This window comes from Lissotriton helveticus, chromosome 12 (genome assembly GCF_964261635.1).
Source record: "Lissotriton helveticus chromosome 12, aLisHel1.1, whole genome shotgun sequence".
NCBI classification, from domain to species: domain Eukaryota; kingdom Metazoa; phylum Chordata; class Amphibia; order Caudata; family Salamandridae; genus Lissotriton; species Lissotriton helveticus.
Window position 1 is genome coordinate 4915890 of NC_136073.1, and position 21739 is coordinate 4937628.

The 21739-nt window shown below is 49.6% G+C and overlaps 1 protein-coding gene across 1 annotated transcript in view; it reads right to left on the reverse strand.

Moving 5' to 3' along the window:
* Positions 1-963: 963 nt before the first annotated feature.
* LOC144797826 (cold-inducible RNA-binding protein B-like) overlaps positions 964-21739 on the reverse strand; it is a 36032-nt gene continuing 15256 nt past the window's right edge. Inside the window, exons 6-7 of the mRNA XM_078668634.1 lie at positions 3919-3978; positions 964-1925 (exon numbers count right to left, since the gene is read on the reverse strand). Of these exons, the coding sequence (XP_078524760.1) occupies positions 3954-3978 (25 nt within the window). The 3' untranslated portion in view covers positions 964-1925; positions 3919-3953. The remainder of the gene's footprint in view (positions 1926-3918; positions 3979-21739) is intronic.

Below are 21739 nucleotides of genomic sequence, written 5' to 3' on the forward strand. Positions count from 1 at the left end.
TGTTGTGGGGAGAGGAGTAGGACATAGGAGGGCTTTAATTTTAGTCTCCAGCTCGTCCGCGGGATAAGGTGGAGGTTTCGGGTTAGTTTCATTTGTTTGGTTGTATTGGAGATGGAGGGGGGGCATGGAGCTGTTGATCGTGAAGAGGATGAGATGGTGATCGGACCAGTCGATGGGGATAATGTTGGAGAGAACTGCCAGGTCCTTGCTGGTGATGACAGCATCAAAGGTGGCACCTTTGTCATGGGTTGGAGAATTGCAAAGTTGCTTCAAGTTACAGATGTCAAGTAGGTCATTAATAAGATTGATCGCGGGGTCATCAGTTTTGTTCCAGTGGAGGTTGAAGTCTCCCAGGAAAAGGTTCCTAGAGTAGGAGGCAGCTGATTGGATAAGAAGATCAGATAATTCTTCGAAAAAGGAGAGGGGGTCGCCAGGAGGATGGTGAATATTGTGTAAACGAATTGGGGGGGGGGGAGGGTGCGCCCTGTACAATGAGTTCAGCACTCAGATATTCGAAAGTAGTCAGGTCCGGGTGAGGGACAGGTGTGAATAGAAGTTCATCTTTATAAATGATGGCGAGGCCCCCACCAATTTTAATAAGCCAGTCTTTTCTGAGGATGGTGTAACCTGGGGGTGCGAGCAGGTTCAGGATAGATGTGGAGTGGTCATTGAGCCATGTTTCCGTCAGAAATGCGATGTCAATGCTTTCACTGAGGATGGTCTCAGCGATTTCCGTAGCATGGCAGGAAGCAGATCGGCAGTTGATCAGCATGCAGTTGAGGGGTTCCCAAACCGACTAGCTATAGTGTCTCCTTCGTTCTCCGACAAATATCACAGAGGTACAAATGATTAGACAACTCAGAACACAACACTGCCGACTCTTTCAGGAATCGCTGGAGCAAGACATACTCTTTCGCTCAATCACTCGTACTTGGCCACAATGAGAATAGGCATAGTCACTGAAATAGTTCAAAATGTTTATTTTAACTATCGTGCTCTACGATACAGTATATGAGCCACGACTAGCAGCAAAATGCATAAACTCAGCACAGGTAGCATTGTTACAATTCAATAGAATACAGAGGGAGAAGTAATTTTATAAAGACTGTGGAAACTAGGGCATTTAGGCCTAACCACCCTCCCCTTGACTAGAAGAAGTTTATTTTATATGAAGGACAATCTATGGGCTTTGACAGCAGACCCCATACCTTGAAGCCTGGATGTAGGGTTTACATCATAGGAACAGCAGGGCTCTTCCCCATGGAACAGCTTTCTCCAAGTGAGTTAAAACAACATGCATCAACATAATATCAAAGCACAAGTCTTCAATACTGCCCCTGTGTGTAGCATGTTTTGTCTAGGTGCTAGGGACTGACAGGAACAGAATAACAAGGGGCATTGTTGGTCGACCTTGCACATCGTGTTCAGACTAAACTCCAGGCACGCAGCAGAGGACGCAAAAGTAGCCCGTTCTCATGTGAAAGGCACGAACCGAGTCTTGCAAAAACAAAGTCATGTAGTAAAGTGAGCAAAAACAGCATCATGGCAGCGAAGCTCATGCTAACTTAGCAATGTCGACAATGTCCCCAGGCGCCATATAACAGTAGGTTGTCCTTTCTTAAGTATAAGCACGCAGGACTCCCTCCTGCCTTGGTACACTAAAGCATGGTTATAAAAAGCACTGAAAAGTAATAGGACACAATGATTCTGGGAAACGATTAAGTGTTCAGCAATAAACAAAGTTGAACGCTACCTACTGCGAACAGGCCACATTGAAACTAGAGGCCAGCCTGTTCTACAAGGCTTCACACAACCACGTTCAAAGTATTCAGGTGGACTACTCGGCGCTGCTCCAAGAATCTTTCTCAATTCGGCCAGTGGAAGGATGATCTTGAGTCGAGAAGGACTGTAACACGTGAGGTGAGCTGAGGACAAGAAGCAGGCAACATATTGTAAAGGCACTTGAGAAAACAGATCGGTCAAGCATTCAGTCCCAATATGTCGTCGGGTAGAATACCCCTGTGGGAAAGCTTTGCAGCGCAGCACTATTTAACAGCATTCACTCTTATTAAGGTGTAAAACAGAGGGCTGTACGGTGTATTATTGTCCAATAGCATTCACTCCTATTAGGGTGTTGGGCAGAAGGCCCACAGGGCATTAGGTGTTGGCTGCACCAATATCCAATAGCATTCACTCCTAGTAAGGCAAGAGTAGAAGACCCTCAGTGCACTGGCAGAGAGGTGCACCAGTATCATTCACTCCTAGTAAGGGGAGGGGCAATAGGCCACCAGTGCTCTGGTTGTACAGCGCACCATTCTCCGATATAATTTGCTTCAAGTAAGGCGTAGGTCAGAAAGCTCCGTGCGCTGGCTGTACGGTGCACCAATATCATTCACTCCTAGTAAGGCGTAGGTCCGAAAGCTCCGTGCACTGGCTGTACGGTGCACCAATATCCAATGGCATTCACCCCTAGTAAGGCGTACGGCAGAAGGCTCATAGTGCCCTCATTTACAGTGCATGAGTATCAACGGCTTCACGTAAAGCATAGGACAAAAGGCCCACAGTGCACCGTCTGTTCACCAGCATTCACTCTAGGTTATGCGCATGGCCCTCTATGAGCCAGGCTAAGTGAACCACTATCCATTAGCATTCAATCGTGGTAAAGTGTAAAGCAAAAGGCCTACTGTGCACTGCACAGTGCACCAGTACATAGCACTCACTTCCAGTAAGGTGTAGGGCAATAACTACCGCATGCAGGTTGTACCCTGAAGCAATACCCCATTAGCGTTTAATGCTTGTAAGCTGCAGGGCAGAAAGTCAAGACTGTGCAGGTTTTCTGGCCCACCAATAGCATTTATCTATGGTATGGCTTTAGTATGCATATTTTAGGGTGCACTAAGGGTTAGAAGGTTTCACTTCTAGTTAGAGGAAGGTGGAAAGCACACAGTATGTGGGTTGTGCATAGCACCAAAACCATTCACACCGAGTACGGTGCAGGCAAGACCTACAGTACTCCGGTTGTGAAGTGCCCCAAAACCAAATCGTTTTTAGTTCAAGTAGGGGGTAAGGTAGGAGCTGGAGGCCCACTGTACCAGTTTGTGTGCAGCACCAACATCCATGAAGGTGTTCACTGCACGGGGCACCAGTACCCTTCTAATAAGGTATAGAGAAGAAAGGCCGCGATGTGTCCTCTGTACAGCGCGTGAATAGCATTAATTCCTGGTGAGGTTTAGAGCAGAATACCCACAATATGCACTTGGTATCATGCACTAACTTCCAATGGAATAGGTCAGTGGGACAACAAGTGTTGCTGGAGGAAGGGCCTTTGCTTTACTCCAATAGTCACCAAGACAGGTCCATCCCCCTCCCGTTTGTGGTCCAATCGTTATTACTTAAGGGGCTTTGGAAAAAAGAAAAAAAAAACTTTTGATTATGGGAGTCATCCAGTTACTTGAATGATGATCATATTTGCAGATTAAAAGAGATTCAATACGCTTTTAGAGCTACAACTTGGGAACAAAGGGATGAATGGGGTTTATTGAACACCAGAACAGGAGTGACAGCAGTGTTGGAAGAAAACACAAGACACCACTTGAAGGCATTGCATCCACAAATAGGGCCCCCTCAGTCCCCCCCAGAAGGGCCCTGCCTACACTGATCAGGTCTATGTCCAGCACGGGGGCTCTCTCAGTTCGCTCCAGGGAGGACATACATACTATGAAGGAGATCACAATCTCCACGGAGAGCACCCTACGTACACGGGCCTGGGTCTCGGGGACAACAAAGATGGCGCTTTGTACATGTAAAGCACATGAGGGGGGCCCTTCACACACATTTGGAAGAATGTATGGACTTCATGTTAATAGGTCTGATCTCATCTTACATTCGCAATAAGCAGACAATGAAGATTTAATTTACCATTAGTTGTAAGTGTCTCTGTAGGATCCTCCCGACTATTCATAGCCTCCACTCTGTCCACTGAAAAAAGAAATACATAAGTCTTGTGATGAAGACAAGCAGAGCAATATCAGCCAGACCCCCCTCTCAACCCCACCACCACCAACACGCAAGACCAGCTTCAACAAGGACGGTCTACCATGTGCATCGACACTTAGGGTCCCAGACAATGTTCCCTCTAATTGTTTCCTCTGTGGGCAGCAGTGAAGGGCCTCTGTGCACTGCAGCCAAGGCTTTGTGACCAGCTCACCATGCGAGCGCGTCCTTTCCTCTAATGCATGATATTCAAAAGGGGCAAGGAGCCCCCAGAGAGGACAACTGTAGGGAGGAAGGCACCTTGTTTCAGTGTGCAGTCCACTGAGGGGCGAATCCATTAAGATTTATATTAAAGAGCGACAAAGGGCCATATGTAGGTAATCTAATTTTACCGATTCCTAAATACCAAATTTTACTGATACGGTATTTAAGAATCGGTAAATAGTATGTAGGTAAAAAAAAATTGTTAATGATAACCGATTAGGTAATATTCGTTATTACCGATTCGGTATTTACCGGATCGTAATAAGGAATACCTTCCCATTCATTCCTATGGACCTGGAGGCTACACCCAGGGCATGGAAGCATGTGAACCGCTTTAATATAGATCCCTAGCACTCACGTTAGACCTCTGTATACATTTCTCAAGCACCACCTTAAACTCTTTTTTATCGTCATCTTAGATTTTATTTATTTATTTTTTATTTATTCAGTGTGAAGGAAAAAGACAACTTTATGAGGCCACTCAAACAGTCAAATGTCAAATTATCATTCCAACTGTACACTTAATGTTGGTCTTACTGACACAAGGAGTCCTACTATAGTCCTGATGAAGACCGTCAGAAAGTGAGAAGGAGGCAGGTTGAAACGTGTCAGAAATGTCTTTAGGGTAACTGAGACAAACTCAAATCATCCCCCCTCCCCCCCCAACAAAATCAATTTACTACGGTACTGAACATTTAAAACAGTCTTTCAAAAAGAAAAGTATTTCAACACTTATTTATAGACACTGGTGATAGGGCGCCCTGCTTTGATGTGTGGAGGAATACAAATCTGTGACAGACATCCCTAAACTCAACATACTGTACCATGTTTAGCAACTTGTGAAAGTTGTCAACATTGTTTATTGTTATTACCTTATAGCACAAATGTGAAGTTATTGGTTTTCACCTGCACTGTCTCAAGTATTGCTTTCATTAAACATTGTGTGCTGTGAATACAGACAAAACACACCATTGATAGTTTCCCCAAAAAACACAGAACGTTTGTGAATGTCAAACTTTGCAAGGTAACTGAATACAGAAGAACGACCACCACTTAGTGGGGTACCAATGTGTACTTGATGCAAAGTAACGATTAATTACTTGCTGGCCCGTAGCTGGTTCTACATGTAGATTTCAAATTCAAACAAAATATAACATTTTGAGAATTTTACTGGAGAGTCCTGAAACTGTTTCCTGGGGCGTTAAGTGGCTCTACCATTTACTTTTCACGTGTGTGGGACATTAAAATGTTTAATTTACATCTCATGGCCTTCCATTTGCTATGCCTGCGCTAGGATTCCATTCTAAAATGTAAAGCAAGGTGCACCACTGTTACAAGGATGGAAGCTTCAGCGATTTAACGGGATGGATTCCACCATTACGCGAATAAAAATATACTGGAATAGATTTGATTCTACTGTTACACAGAGGTGTACCACAGTTACTAGATGCACAGCCGAAGGTTATATCCAAGTAACAATGGTGCAACTCGATGTATGTGTAGAATCAAATCCATTCCATGCACACCTGAAGGTTTTCTCTCAGTAACTGTGGTAAACCTCAACGTTACTGTAGAACTGAATGCATTCTAGTGCACAGCGGAAGGTTTTATCCTAGTAAGGGTGATGCACTTTGATGTATATGTAGAATTGAATCCATTCCATGCACAGCTGAAGGTTTCATCCAAGAAACAGTGATGCACTTCGATGTACGTGTAGAATCAAATTTATCCCAGTACATACCTGAAGGTTTTCTCCCAGTAACGGTGAAGCACTTTGATGTACATGTATAATTTAATCCGTTCCAGTGCACACCTGCAGGTTTTCTCCCAGTAACTGTGGTGCTCTTTGCTGCACCATTAGATTTGTATCCTTTCTGGTTCATCGCTACAGGTTCTAAGCCTGTATCTGTCGTGCCCCTTGGGCTCACTCATAACAAAGACAAGATAAAGACTTTCGATAAACTTTTCCTTTGACGTAAAACATGACTTAACTGTAACCCTCCGTTTTCAGTTTTCACTAGTACATTCAAGTGCTGTGCACTACAATTCTGTATTTTTGGGCTCACAATATTGTTTTTTATTTTTTGCAGATTGTCTCCAGGTGGGACTTGAAGGACTCATCCATGCACCACTCTGAAGCCCACAATGAATATGGACAGACTCCATAGAGACTTCTTTCCACCTATTGTTTACTGGTTCTGCAAAGACTGCCTTTGACCCAGAGATGCAGGTGTCTTTTGGGGTTTAAAGGAAAAAAAGCTTGTGTTGAGCATCACCAAGAAAGACCTTGGTGATCTCTTGAGGTTTATTTATTCATACGACCCTTTGGGGCAATAAATGTTGGATATCAGTGGGAAGGTTTAGCAACTGGAATTCAAAATGAATGCAGAAACGCTCAATAATGAACCATGGTATGAGAGACGCTGATCAAGATTAGACTGACTTTCCATTCCTGAACTACTGAATCTATTTTACTAACATGGGTAAGCTACAGAGATGGAAATCAGTTTTAATTTTCTCCACTGAAAACCATCCAACTTGCTGAGCAGGACTTGCGAGTTAGATAAAATAAGAGTACATGCGGCCCCTGTGGCTACCCTCCTTCCTGTCTTGCATTCCTCTCAGCTGGGGCAGACCATCAGTTGTGTTAGATATGACGGATCACTTCCCAGCTTTCAGAACCATCGCACCATTTTATGGCTCTACATTACCCCTACTGTTTAAAATCTTGTGAAGCGGTCTTGTAATTGCATTCTATCTACCACACACCAGCATGAGTCTGCAGAGAGTTTCATATTTTCTGTGGCTTGTTTCAAGACCACCTTTTAACACTGGAGCTGGCTGCTTCCATCAGTCCAAGACGAAGTCTCAATGTGCAAATTGTTGTCCTCTTCTTATATCTGCAGGAAGGTTCTATGATGTCGGGCAGCGGGGTGGAGCATGGCATTCTATGTTGAGGTCTTACTTAGAGATCATGGGCTGATTGGATAAGAGTCAAAATGCTCTTCAGTATTAAACACTTCTGGTCACTGATTGGTAAATTAGGAATCAAGAGCATGGAGGAAAAGCAAATGAAATGCTGAATGCTGTGTATGGTGCCTCCCGCACTGCAGTTCAGTTCAGTGGTTGTGTAAACTGAGGGGTAACAAGGAATCGTTGTAACAATATGTCGGACCTGCTGCCGTCGCATCTTGGATGTCGCCGCTGAAGTTTTCGCATCGAGCGGAAGCTTCACGCATCGTGGGAGAACAGCGTCGCCGCTGAAGCTGCTGCCGTCGCATCTTGGATGTCGCCGCTGTAGTCCACGCATCAGACCAAGAACTTCTCGCATCCATGAGAAGCGTGCCGTATCTGGAAGATCTTCACATCTTTATTTCTTTGCACCTGACTTTGCCGAATTTCCCATCGCTGCGACATTGCTTGTCGTGGAAGCGCAACGCAACTTAAGGTACATTGACGCAGAGTATCGCATCTAAGAACTGAACTGAACTAAGCTTAAATCTACCATCTTAAAGTAATCATAATGTAATGTAATGTGTATACTTGTAAAGCGCACTGTTGCCAGCCGGCGTCCTGGCGCTGTATACCGCTGGGGAACCCGTCCTGGCTTTCCCTGTGGGATGGTCCCTACTGGGAATCCCCAAGGTGGAGCCAGGCATCCCCGGCGTTGATGGGGCCGTTGTGGAGATTAGGCAAGCTAATGCTCAGAGTTGCCGAGTGCGACCCCTGCTTATAGTAGGCACCTAAGCGAGAATTATTGAGTCCGCTGACCCTGGTCCACGACCCTGCCGCGTCGGGAATCGAACCCTGGTCCCGGGCCAACTTCTGCTTCCGAGTCTGCCGCCTCTAACCAGTGAGCCACACCACTCCACAGTGTGTATTTTTGTTGTTTATGGTCTTGTGGTAACTATATAAAGACTACTTATTTTTTATATAAAACCTGTGTGGTGTCCATTTGTAGTGTTGTCACTGGGTTACTGCATGTGGTCACAACTGCTTAACTTACAACACCTCTGAAATAAGCCTTGACTGCTCTCGCCACGCAACCTAGAGGGTGAGCAGGGGATATTTTAGGTGTGTAATCCCCTTGTCCTGACTAGAGGAGAGGGTCCCTATTTGTCACAAGTACCTACCTGTGCCAACTAGAGACTCCCGAATCTAACATTGGTAGGCAGCGGAAGGGATTCTGGATTTGCATTTATGACTCATGTACAGTGACTGATGAACACTACTTAGTGAGTGCAGACCATAACGATCCCGCATACTTTTCGGTAGACTCCTTTTTGATTTTTGAATTGCCTATTTTTGAAAGATGCCTAATTCAGTAGAGAGAGCAGAGTCTGTAGCCTCCCTTAATTGCGAATGGCAAGAAGAGAGGCTGGAATGCTACACAGTAAAGCAGAAGAAGTACTTTTGCAAGAAATTCAATGTTTCCACTTCTGGATTTAAAGTGAAGGAAGAATTCTACAAGACGCTGAGGGCCTGGGTAGAAGCAAGGAAAACTCCTGTGATTGAGGAGGATGATGATGCAATTGTACAACAAGAAGGGCCAGTGGGCCTAGGAGGAAGGAAAGTACCTTCCCCCGCATGTAGCAGTGCTTCTAACAAAAGTCTGTCTCCAGAAGAGTTGGAGGACAGAGAGAGATCAAGAAGGCATGAAATGGAATTGACCAGGTTCAAGGTTGAGAGGCAACTAGAAATAGAAAATAGAAAGTTAGATCCTGAGGAAAATAAAATGCAGTTTGAGCATAAAAATGTTTTGAGGGAGTTGGAGATTAAAACTAAACGTTTAGCAGTTGCTCCCTCTGGTGGCAGCATACCGTCGGTACACACAGAAAGTAGAGCGACCCTTGACCCCTCCAGGTAGGTTGCTCCCCCTCTGCACAGCTCCGCCTGTGTGCCCCTGCGGAGGTCTCGCTGGTAAGTGTGTTTCTTCCATTTTGGTGCCCCGTTTTATTGCCTTCTGTGCCACTGTTTTCCTCCTCCTTGTGACCCGTTTTTTTGCCTTCTGTGCCACTGTTTTCCTCCTTTTGTGTCCCGTTTTTTTGCCTTCTGTGCCACTGTTTCCCCCTCCTTGTGCCCCGTTTTTTGCCTTCTGTGCCACTCGTCTCCCCCGCCACTGTGTCCCCTGCGGCCCGGCCCTCTCTGACTTACCACTGCCCATTCGCTTCACATGCCGGACCCTGTGCGGCCTTGAAGCTGAAGCGCACAGTGGGCGCGCCGCTGGCGTGCTGATGGCACGCCTAAGGCAAGCCCGTCTGCGCCCATCTGCGCCTGGACCGCACCCAGCGCCAGGAACCCTGGACCCCGCACACTCCATGACACACCACGACACCCGCCTCCGCTACGACTCCAGCACTCTCCACGCCGGACGATCTCGCATCTGCTGCCTGGCCGCCCCGAAACGCACCCAAGGACCTTTCTCCTGCCGGAACTTAAGCTTCACCAGCATCCGGCCCGCCAACCCACCCAACATGGAAACCAACTTCCTCAGATGTATCCTGCTCAACACCCGCTCCGCCCGCAAACACGCCATTAAACTCTGGGATCTACTCGACACCAACGCCCCAGACGTGGCCTTCCTGACTGAGACCTGGCTGACCCCCTCCTCAGCACCTGACATTGCCATAGCCATCCCGGAAGGCTACAAGATCACCCACAAGGACTGCACCAACGGAATAGGAGGAGGAATTGCCATCGTCCACAGAAATACTCTAAAATCTCGACACACACCGACGACACCCTCAGCACCGCCTAACACCTGCACTTCCAGATCCACACCGACCCCAGCACTACCCTCAGAGGCACCCTCATCTGCAGACACCCAGGACCCCGACCACAGTTCTGTGACCCCATCACCGACCTCGTCAGCACACACGCCCTCGCCTCCACGGACTACATGTTCCTCGGGGACCTCAACTTCCACCTTGAGAACAACAACGACGCCAACTCCTCCACCCTGATCGACAACCTCGGACAACTCGTCACAGCACCCACACACTCTGCTGGCCACACGCTTGACCCCATCTTCTCAGCGAGCAGCCACGTCTTCTTCGACCGCACAACCGAACTCCACTGGACCGACCACTGCTGCATCCACTTCACCTTCCGGAAACCCACCACACACCACCGCACCCAGCAGATGCCTCGCCGCAGCTGGCGCAAGATCACCGAGGACCAGCTAACCGTCCCCCTCGCCCAGAACCCACCCGCAGACCCAACCGACCCAGACGCTGCAGCCCACAGCCTCGGACAATGGATCAACGACTGCGCCAACACCCTCGCCCCGCTCAAGAAACCCCCCAACACCCACACCAGCAAGAGAGCCAGCTGGTTCACCGAAGACCTCCAGGCCTCCAAGCGAACCTGCTCAAAACTAGAAAAAAACTGGACCCGCGAAAGAACACCGAAAAGCTACACAGCTCACAGGAACGCCACCCGCCGACACCACCAACTTATCAGATCTGCCAAAAGGACCGCCTTCAGAGACCGCCTAGACAACAACGCACACAACAGCAAAGAGCTCTTCAGCATCGTGAAGGAACTCTCCAAACCCAACTCCAATATCAACAACATCCCACCTTCGCAAGATCTGTGCGACTCCCTTGCCACCTTCTTCCATCACAAGATCACAGACATCCACAACACCTTCGACGCCGTCACCACCCCGGCAACAGCCCACACCCCCACTCCCACGACCACCACCCGCACCAACCGCCTGCGTGCCTGGACCAACATCAATGACACCATCAAGATCATGAACACCGTCCACTCCGGATCCCCGGAAGACACCACATCTACAAAAACACCTGCAGCACCATTGCACTCCACCTCCGGAAAACCATCAACATCTCCTTCGAGACAGCGACCTTCCTGGAGAGCTGGAAGCACGCAGAGATCAACGCCCTACTAAAGAAACCCTAGGCGGACCCCAAGGACATCAAGAACTTCCGACCAATCTCCCTGCTCCCGTTCCCGGCGAAGGTCATCGAAAAGGCTGTCAACATACAACTGACCAGCTTCCTCAAAGAGAACAACATCCTGGACTCATCCCAGTCAAGGTTCCGCAGCAACCACAGCACCGAAACTGCCCTCATCGCCGCCACCGACGACATCAGGAACATGCTCGACAACGGAGAAACCGCGGCCCTCATCCTCCTGGACCTGTCAGCCGCTTTCAACACAGTCTGCCACCGCACACTAAGAGCACGCTTCCATAATGCCGGAATCCAAGAGAAGGCCCTGTACTGGACCCCCTCCTTCCTCTCCGGGAGAACTCAGATCGTCCGCCTCCCCCCTTCCGCTCCGAAGCCACCGAGATCATCTGCGGCATACCCCAAGGCTCATCTCTCAGCCCAACGTTGTTCAACGTCTACATGGCACCACTCACCCACGTTGCCCGACCTAAACATCATCTCCTACGACGACGACACCCAGCTGATCCTCTCTCTCACCAAGGACCCCCACACCGCCAAAACCAACCTCCACGAAGGAATGAAGGCCATCGCCGACTGGATGAGGAACAGCCGACTGAAGCTGAACTCGGACAAGACAGAGGTCCTCATCCTCGGCTCCACCCCCTCGGCCTGGGACGACTCCTGGTGGCCGACAGCACTAGGAGAACCCCCTACACCCACCAACCACGCACGAAACCTAGGGGTCATCCTCAACTCCACACTCTCCATGACAAAGCAGGTCAACGCAGTCTCCTCCTCCTGCTTCAACACCCTCCGCATGCTTCGCAGGATCTTCCAGTGGATCCCCACCGAAACTAGAAGGACGGTCACCCAGGCCCTCGTCAGCAGCAGACTGGACTACGGCAACGCACTCTACGCAGGAGCCCCGGCCAAACTCTTGAAACGACTCCAAAGCATCCAGAACGCCTCAGCACGCCTGATCCTCGACATCTCCCGCCGCAGCCACATCACACCCCACCTGAAAGACCTGCACTGGCTCCCCATCAACAAGAGGATAACCTTCAAGCTCCTCACCCACGCACACAAGGCACTCCACAACACCGGACCAGCGTATCTCAACAGACGACTCAGCCTCTACACCCCCGCCCGCCAGCTCCGCTCCGCAGACCACGCCCTCGCCACCGTCCCCCGCATCCGAAGAATGACCGCCGGCGGCAGATCACTCCCACCTTGCCACCAAGACTTGGAACACCCTCCCCACCCGCCTACGGCAGACCGAACACCTTCTAACCTTCAGGAGACTCCTCAAGACCTGGCTCTTCGAACAGTAGCAGCAACCCCCCCCCCCCCCCCAGCGCCTTGAGACCCTCACGGGTATTTATAAAATGCTATGATTTATTGATTCCCAAGGATGTGGTGAAATAGTTTTACAAAAATGATGATACTGGTCAGTGGTTCAGTGCCTATGAGGTAGCTATGTCTTCCCACCGGGTCCCTGAGAGAGATTGGGGAGCGGGGTTGTGGAGAAGGTTCCTTAGTGAGGGGCGAGATACATTGTTAGACTTGCCTTCTGAAGTCCACAATTCATACAGCCATATGAAAGATGCATTGATGTCTAGATATGGTTTGACACCTGAGCTCTATAGGCAGAGGTTGAGGAAATGCAAAAAGTTAGAAAACAGTACTTGGGTTGAATATGTCACTTTCTTTTGCAGAGCCTTGGATGGTTGGGTAAAGGGCAGCAAGGTTAATGATTTCCAAGGTCTCTTTGATTTGATTGCATGGGAGCACTTGTCTGATAATTGTTTTCCAGAGCAGAACCAGCATCTGATAGATAGCAATCTGACTAACCCTAGGAAGCTTGCTGAGGAGGCGGACCACTGGGTCAGCACCAGGGTCCACAAGGGTCACATGGGAGACTCAGCCAAAGGTGGGCAGGGTCCCCAACAGGAGAGTGGGGGGACAAGGGTAAACAGAAGGAGTTCCGCAAAGGGCCCCAAAGTAGTCCCCAAGGGAAACCTGTGAAAGGTTCCCAGCCTCCCCCTGAGAGAAAGCAAGGGGCCCGACAGGTAGTCCTGTTCCCCAGGGGCCCCTGAAATGTTACAAGTGTGGTGATCTGGGTCATAAGGCGAATGATCCCAGGTGCCGCCTGTTTGGTAAGCAAGCACCCACTGGTGCTCCGCCCCTGCAGATGGCTAGTGTAGCCTTGTGGGAGGAGATTGAAGTCCAAGGTGGAGGGGGGGTCCCGCACAGATGACCCGTGTCTCTTTAGGAGACTGTGAGACGGTCTCAGAAGCTCAGCTACCCAGGAACACTAAGAAATATGGGCAGCGAGTGACCGTCAATGGCCAAAAGGTGAAGGCTCTTAGAGAAACAGGAGCCAGTGTGACAGCTGTCAGGTGTCACCTGGAGACTCAAGAGCAGATTGTCCCTCATGCATTTTGCTAAGTTGTTAACGCAGACAACAAAGAAATTGTCCAATGGCTCAGGTTCCCTTTGAGTGGGGGGGGGGGGGTCTCTGGTACTCTTCAGGTAGCTGTGAGGCCCGCCATGCCTGTTGACTGTTTGTTAGGAAATGATTTTGGGAGCTCCCCTTGGGAAAAGGTGGAGAAGGCAACTCACTTAAAGATGGTTGGACTGCCTGACTGGACGTGGGTGACCACCCGGTCAATGTCAGCCAGTAGAGATTCTCAAGAGGACCTGGAGCCTGAGAGGGAGGCCCAGGGACCTTCCGAAGAGAAAAGTGGCGAGGGGCACGGGAAACCGGCCCCTGAGGTTCCCATGGCCCAGGAGGATGTAGACCCTGAGGGGGATGCCCTGGAGCCTACCGGGGAGCAAGTAGCTGAACTGGAGGACCTGCCTGAGCTGACCCATTGGCAACGAGAAGAGGCCCCTCCAGGGAAGAATTTTGCAAGGAACAGAGAGAGTGCCCTTCTCTTGTGGGCTTGCGGCAACAGGCTGCAAGCCAGGCAGCAGGTGAGCAGTCAGGGTCACACTTGATTTACTGGGAGAATGGTCTCCTATATAGTGAGCCTAAGGTTGCTGAACCTGAGTCAGCCCGTGTGCTGGTGGTACCCCAGACGTTCAGAGCCTTCCTACTGGGGCTGGCTCACGATGTGCCGTTAGCAGGACATTTGGGGCAGGACAAGACCTTTGAAAGGCTTGTCACCCACTTGCATTGGCCCCAAATGCGCAAGAGTTCTGATGCTCATTGCAGGACTTGTCAGACTTGCCAGGCAAGTGGAAAGAGTGGCAGGAAGCACAAGGCTCCACTCCAGGCATTCCCTGTGATCAGTACCCCCTTTGAGCAGGTGGGGATTGGCATAGTGGGGCCACTGGACCCCAAGACAGCCATGGGCAACAGGTTCATCCTGGTCTTGGTGAACCATTCCACCCGATACCCGGAATCCATACCTCTGAGGACACTGACGGCCCCCGTGGTGGGACGAGCACTGATGGGAATTTTCTCCAGAGTGGAATTCCCTCGCGAGGTAGTGTCTGACCGGGGACCAACTTCATTTCCAAGTATATGTAGTCCCTGTGGCAGGAATGTGGTGTAACCTACAAGTTCACCACTCCTTACCACCCCCAAGGAAATGGGCTGGTTGAAAGGTTCAACCGGACCCTGAAGGGCATGATAATGGGTCTTGAGGAACCCATGAGGTGTAAGTGGGACGTCCTCTTACCAGGTCTACTCTTTGCATACCGTGAGGTGCCACAGAAATCTCTAGGGTTCAGTCCCTGTGAGCTTCTCTATAGACACCTAGTCAGAGGACCTTTAAGACTAGTTAAAGAAGGCTGGGAGCAATCTCCCAGGAAACCTCCCCAGGATGTATATAGCTACATGCTGGCCTTCAGAAACCAGACTAGGCGTTTCAGACAACTCGCTCAGGCGAATCTGGAAGCCAGCCAGGAGGAGATGAAGCGCTGGTATGACCAGAATGCCACTCTGGTAGAGCTTCAACCTGGCCAGAAAGTTTGGGTCATGGCCCCAGTGGAGCCCTGCGCGCTCCAAGATAAGTGGACCGGGCCATTTGAGGTTGTGGAGCGCAAGAGTCCAGTTATCTACTTGGTGGACTTGCGGTCTCCTAGGAACCCCTTGAGGGTCCTACATGTCAACCGCCTTAAGCCCCACTTAGAGAGGTCTGAAGTGGACATGCTCTTGTCAACAGATGCTGGGATGGAGGAGGAGACTGAGCCTCTTCCTGACCTCCTGTCAGCCTCAGAGCAAGATGGGTCAGTGGATGGTGTTAACCTCTCTTCCACCCTGATCTCTGAGCAACAGAATGACTGCTGCCAGTTGCTGGGACAGTTTTCTGATCTCTTCTCCCTGGATCCTAGTGTCACAGATTGGTGCGTCCATAATGTGGACACAGGAGACAGCTTACCTGTGAAGCTCAAGTCTTACAGGGTAACTGACACGGTAAGGGCTTGCATTAAAGAGGAGGTCTCAAAGATGCTTGCACTTGGGGTGATTGAGTCATCTAGCAGTCCTTGGGCCTGTCCAGCGGTCTTAGTCCCAAAGGCTGCAGCGCCGGGTGCCACACCCGAACTCCGGTTCTGTGTGGACTACAGAGGGCTCAATTCAGTCATGAAGACTGACGCGCACCCCATCCCCAGAGCTGATGAGCTCATTGATCAGCTAGGGGCTGCACGGTACCTCAGCACCTTTGACTTAACGTCTGGGTACTGGCAGATCGCCTTGACTGATGGGGCCAAGGAGAGGTCAGCATTCTCCACACCAGATGGGCCTTTCTAGTTCCGGGTTATGCCTTTTGGGATGAAGTATGCCCCTGCCACCTTTCAGAGGTTGGTCAACCAGGTGTTGGTTGGACTGGATGAGTTCAGTGCCGCCTACCTGGATGAAATCGCAGTGTTCAGTGCCAGTTGGGAGGAACATCTGCGCCACCTCTGGGAAGTGATGATGGCGCTGCGGAAAGCAGGCCTCACGATCAAGGCGAGTAAGTGCCAGATCAGGCATGGTTCTGTGGTGTACTTGGGACACCAAGTTGGGAGCAGCCAGGAGAGGCCCCTACAACCCAAGATTGAAACCATCCTGGCTTGGGAGCCACCCAAAACCCAGACAGAGGTGAGAGCCTTCCTAGGTCTCACAGGGTATTACAGGAGGTTTGTCAAGGGCTATGGCAACATTGTTGCTTCCTTGACGGAGCTGACTTCCAGGAAGCAGCCCAAGAAGGTGATCTGGACTGACACCTGTCAGAAAGCTTTTGAGGCCCTGAAAGCTGCCATGTGCCCGCCGCCCGTGCTCCTGGCACCCAACTTCTCAAGAGAGTTTATCGTCCAAACTGACGCTTCAGAGCATGGTGTGGGGACTGTTCTGTCACAGATGAATGAGGAGGGCCTAGATCAACCCGTAGCCTTTATCAGTAGAAGGTTATTTCCACTGGAACAGAGCTGGAGTGCTATTGAGCGTGAGGCATTTGCTGTGGTCTGGGCACTGAAGAAGCTGAGACCATACCTGTTTGGGACTCACTTCCGGGTTCAGACAGACCACAGGCCCCTCAGATGGTTGATGCAGATGAGAGGATGAGAATCCAAAGCTGTTGAGGTGGTCCATCTCCCTACAGGGTATGGACTTCACGGTGGAACACCGCACTGGTACAGAATACGCCAACGCTGATGGTCTGTCCAGATTTATCCGCCTTAGTGAAGAGAACTCCCAGGAGTTAGGGTAGTTCTCCCCACTTTTCAGCTGGAGGGGACACGTGTTAGACCTGGCACCATTGGCGTGGGTCTCCCTTCCATTTTTGTTGTTGCCTCATGTATTTTTGCTGGTGTTAGATGATTTGGGAACTGTGCCACTGCTATTCAGTGCCACAGTGCAAGTGCTCCCTACTGTAAAATGATGAACTAATCAGTGGTGCCATGTTTGGCTATTTGGTTTACTTGTCAAACCCTAGTCGTGTGCCAGGGCGTGTAATCCAAATGCTGCTGGTGGGCCTGCAGCACTGGTTGTGCTACCCACAGAAGCAGCCTTGTAAAGTGTGTCTAAGGTCTGCCATTGCGGAGCCTGCGCGCAGTCTGGTACTGTCATGCTGACTGGGCAAGTGCACCGACTTTCCAGTCACTAAACCTTCCATTTTCTTCATATCAGTCACCCCTATGGTAGGCCCAAGGGCAGGGTGCATTGTAAGTATAAGGTAGGACAAGCCCTGATGTGTGTGGCATGTCCTAATAGTGAATTACAGCCATTTTCGTTTTTCACTGTTGCAAGGCTACCTGTTCTCCATATGCCAGAATGGGCTGTTAGAGTTATTACATTTTATAATCCTAACTGTCTCAGAGAACATGGTAGAAATTAGAGTTTAGTAAGTCTGAACTCAGAATAATAAAATACATCTTTTAGTGAAGTTTGTTTTAATATTCTGTGTTTGCAAATACCACTTTTAGAAAGAAGGTATTTGCTTGTCTAACCATGCTAGTTTGTGTATTTCTATGTCTGGTTTTGTGAGTGACAGGGCTTGGGAATTCCAGGAGACGGGCTGGGGAATTCCAGGAGACAGGCTGAGTCGCCCACTGGTGAATAGAGAGCTCTGCATCTAAATGGGAGGGAGGAGTGCACCTGAACTCTGAATAGGGCTGTGCCTACCTTCCACAATGCTGGCTCCACCCCCTGGGGAGCAGCTGATTTCTCTGCCCTGCACACTGAAAGAAGAAAAGGAGTCCTGTAAACAAAGTGCTCCAGGACTGTACTTGCCTTCCACAATGCTGGCTCCACCTCCTGTGGGGCGTCTGATGTGCATGCCCTGCACTGTGAAAGGAAAGGAGAAGTCAGGTAAACAGAGTGCTTCAGAACTGGTTTGGACTGGGCAAAGGCCCCTCTCCTTTCAGAGAACAAAGGATTTCTGAGTATAAATATTGGGACCCTGATCCCATGAAATTAGATCACTCTGAACAACAAGAAGAAACCTTTACTGAGGAGAGGAACCTGAAGAAACTGAGGAGAGACTATTCCCAAGCTGAAGTGCTGCTTGGGGGATTGGCCTGCAGTGGTTGCCTTACTGCTAAAGGAAGGAGAAAGGAACTTTGTGTACTTTGCTTTCAACTTGTGAAGGATCTCCAAGGTCTTGGAAAAGAGCTTGCCTCCTGCTGATGTCTCAGGGACAACATACTTCACCCCCCAGCTCCCCAGAGGTTTTGTGGAAGTGCCTGCTGCTGTTTTGGGCCTTCTGAGGAACTGCGTGTCGCAAGGAGCTGGAAGTGCGACTCAACGAGAAGAAGTGTGTCGCCGTCGCTGTGCCTGCTGTCACAGCTCTGGAGAAAGGAGGGTGTCGCCGCTGGAACTGTCGCACTGCACCGCATCGGAGAGAAGCGTGCTGCAACAAAGAGGAAGCGTGTCGCTGCTGCTGCCGTCGCAACTCCGAAGAAGGAGTGTGTTGCCGCTGCGGTTGTCGCACTGCACTGCATCAAGAGAAGAATCTCGCAACGAGGTCGAAGCGTGTCGCCGTCGCTGTGCCTGCTGTAGCAACTCTGAAGGAGGGTGTCACCGCTGGAACTGTCACATTGCACCGCATCGACCAAGAGCACCTTGCATCCCCGAGAAGCGCGCCGCCGTCGGAACTGCTGCTGTCGCATCTTGGATGTCGTCGCATCGAGCGGAAGCTTCACGCATCGTGGAGAAGAGCGTAGCTGCTGGAGCTGTTGCCGTCGCAACGTAAGGGTGTCGCCGCTGCAGTCCACGCATCGAACCGAGAACTTCTCGCATCCCCGAAAAGCGTGCCGCATGTGGAAGATCTTCACGTCTTTATTTCTTTGCACCTGACTTTGCCGCATTTCCCATCGCTGCGACATTGCTTGTCGTGGAAGCGCAACGCAACCTAAGGTACATTGACTCAGAGTGTCGCATCTAAGAACTGAACTGAACTAAGCTTAAATCTACCGTCTTAAAGTAATCATAGTGTGTATTTTTGTCGTTTATGGTCTTGTGGTAACTCTATATAAAGTATACTTATTTTTTATATAAAACCTGTGTGGTGTCCATTTGTAGTGTTATCACTGGGTTACATTATGTGGTCACAACTGCTTAACTTACAACGCCTCTGAAATAAGCCTTGACTGCTCGCGCCACGCAACCTGGGTGAGCAGGGGTTATTTTAGGTGTGTAATCCCCTTGTCCTGACTAGAGGAGAGGGTCCCTACTTGTCAAAAGTACACCTACCTGTGCCAACTAGAGACCCCCGAATCTAACACAGTCCAATAATGCAAACAGATAGACCAAACTAAGGGAATCAAATACCCTATCCATATCCACGAACATGAGAGCAGCCCACACTCCCCTTCCCTGAACAGCGGCTATGGCCGTGTGCGCCCGTCTGATATTGTGACCTGTAGCCCTCTGAGGCAAGAATCCTGCCTGGTCGGGAAAGTATCAGATTAGGTATATGAGATTGGAGGCGATTGGCCAACGCTTTAGTCAGAATTTTGGCCTCAACGTTTAACAAGGATATGGGTCGATACGAAGCATGCTGGTCGGGGGGTTGGCCTGGTTTATGAAACACCACCACTTCTGCATGCCTCCAGTCTTGTGGTAGGCACCCCTGGTCTCTGGCTTCCCCGACGACTTGAAGATAATGAGGCCCTAATTTGGAAGAGTATTTCTTGAAGAATTCACTTGGGAATCCATTTGGACCAGGCGCCTTTCCGGAGTTCAGGTCTCCCAGCGCAGCACTTATCTCCTTGTCGGTAAATGGAAGTTCGTGGTCTGCTCGTGCCTCCTCTGAGAGAGCGCGCGGCAGTAAGTCGGATAGAAAGCGCTGCACCACATTGTCCTGCAGGAGTTACCTAGGGGTATATAGCTCTGCATTGTAATGCGCAAAACTCTCTGCAATGAGAGATGGGTCAATCATAATCCGTCCACAGGCTCCGGTATGTTTGGGAGAACCTGTGGTTGCAAGGCCCCTTGACACAATCTATGCAATAATTTACCAGACATTGATAAATTCTGCTGCGGGATGCTAGCCACGCGAGTCGGGCCTCATCCATCAGGGTGTCAGCATGGGATTGTTGCTGTAACGCCAGCTGCTGGCGCACCAAACTTACCCCCTCCCCTCTACTACTCTGTTCCAATTCTAGTAAGCGGGCCTCCAACCGTAGGAGCGATTGCCGCCGGACTTGACGGGCCGCCGTGCAGTAGGAAATGTCTACTTCCCGCAGGGTGGGCTTCATGGTCTCCCATAAGGTTGTTGCCTCAGCTATGGTACCCAGATTTTTATCCAGGTATTGCTCAATTGCCTGCTCCATGTGCTCCCGATACTGTTCATCCTGCAGATGCCAGAGGGATAAGCACCAATGAAAAGGTTGCTTCTCAGGGCCCAGCTGCGCCATCAAAAGCCCTGAGGACTGATCGGACAAACCCCTTGTGAGAATCTCTACTGCCCTCACACGTCCTACAGCACCCATCGGTACAAATAGATAATCAAGGCGGGATTATGAATCATGGGTTGTCAAGAGGTACGTCTAGCCTAGTTCCTTACGATGCAGTCGCCTCCATGTATCACCTATCCCAGTCCCGTCACCAAGGCGTTCAATCTGGTACCGTGTGAAACAGCGGGATATCCTCCCACTCTCCACATATCCATGGTCAGATTCATTACATCATTCCAGTCGCCCCCTACGATTGCTAGCCCCTAAGGTATATCGACCCACAAGGACGTAGGCGCTCCACCAATGCCCATTGCAGCGGTGGGGAAGCATACACACACCCGAAAACCGCCTGTTCCTGGTATATGGTGCCCTTAATAAAAACATATCTCCCCTGAGTGTCAGTCCATGTCTTGATATGTTTGTTGGGTACTCTGCGGTGAAGCAAAATTGCAACCCCCCGGGATCCCTTGGTAAAGCCTGATTGGAACACTTGAATATAACCATAGTGGAGGAGACACATGGCCTTAGTACCCATTAAATGGGTCTCCTAAAGCAGCAGGACCTCTGCTCGGTACCTTTTGACCTGTTGGAGTAAGGCCCCTCATTTAATTTTATCTAATGCTCCCCTGACATTCCAGCTCACAATCAGAAGGTCCACGACTTGGGGTCGTGCCCTATCTGTGGGGACTGTAATAGTAATAGGGGTTGTGGGGAGCACTCCAATTTAAGCAAAATAATAATCTACAATAATTTAGATTCTTCCACTGGTGCTATGATTACTCAGGGGAGTCAATCCTGGGTGTATAATGAATAAATTATGGTGAGTGGTGACCCACCTAATCGTGCACTGTTCACTTGGTGCTATGCACTTTAAATCAATGTGAAAATGTTTTACCACAATAAAACTTATATATGATAGTGAATATCACATTTATTAAACAGTTTTTCAAGATAAATTCTTAATCCTCAATAATGCAATTGTATGTTATTGTATCATCATAACAATTCACAAATGTATATACAAATCAATTGTAGAGGCATAACAATTATACATAATGTTCACAACATTCTACTTTTCAAATGATTGACGTGGAGCCCAATGCATTTCGGCACGCAAACGGTGCCTTCATCAGGGGCAATTCTAAAGGAAAGAGAAAGGAATGTGTGTCAGTATCTACATG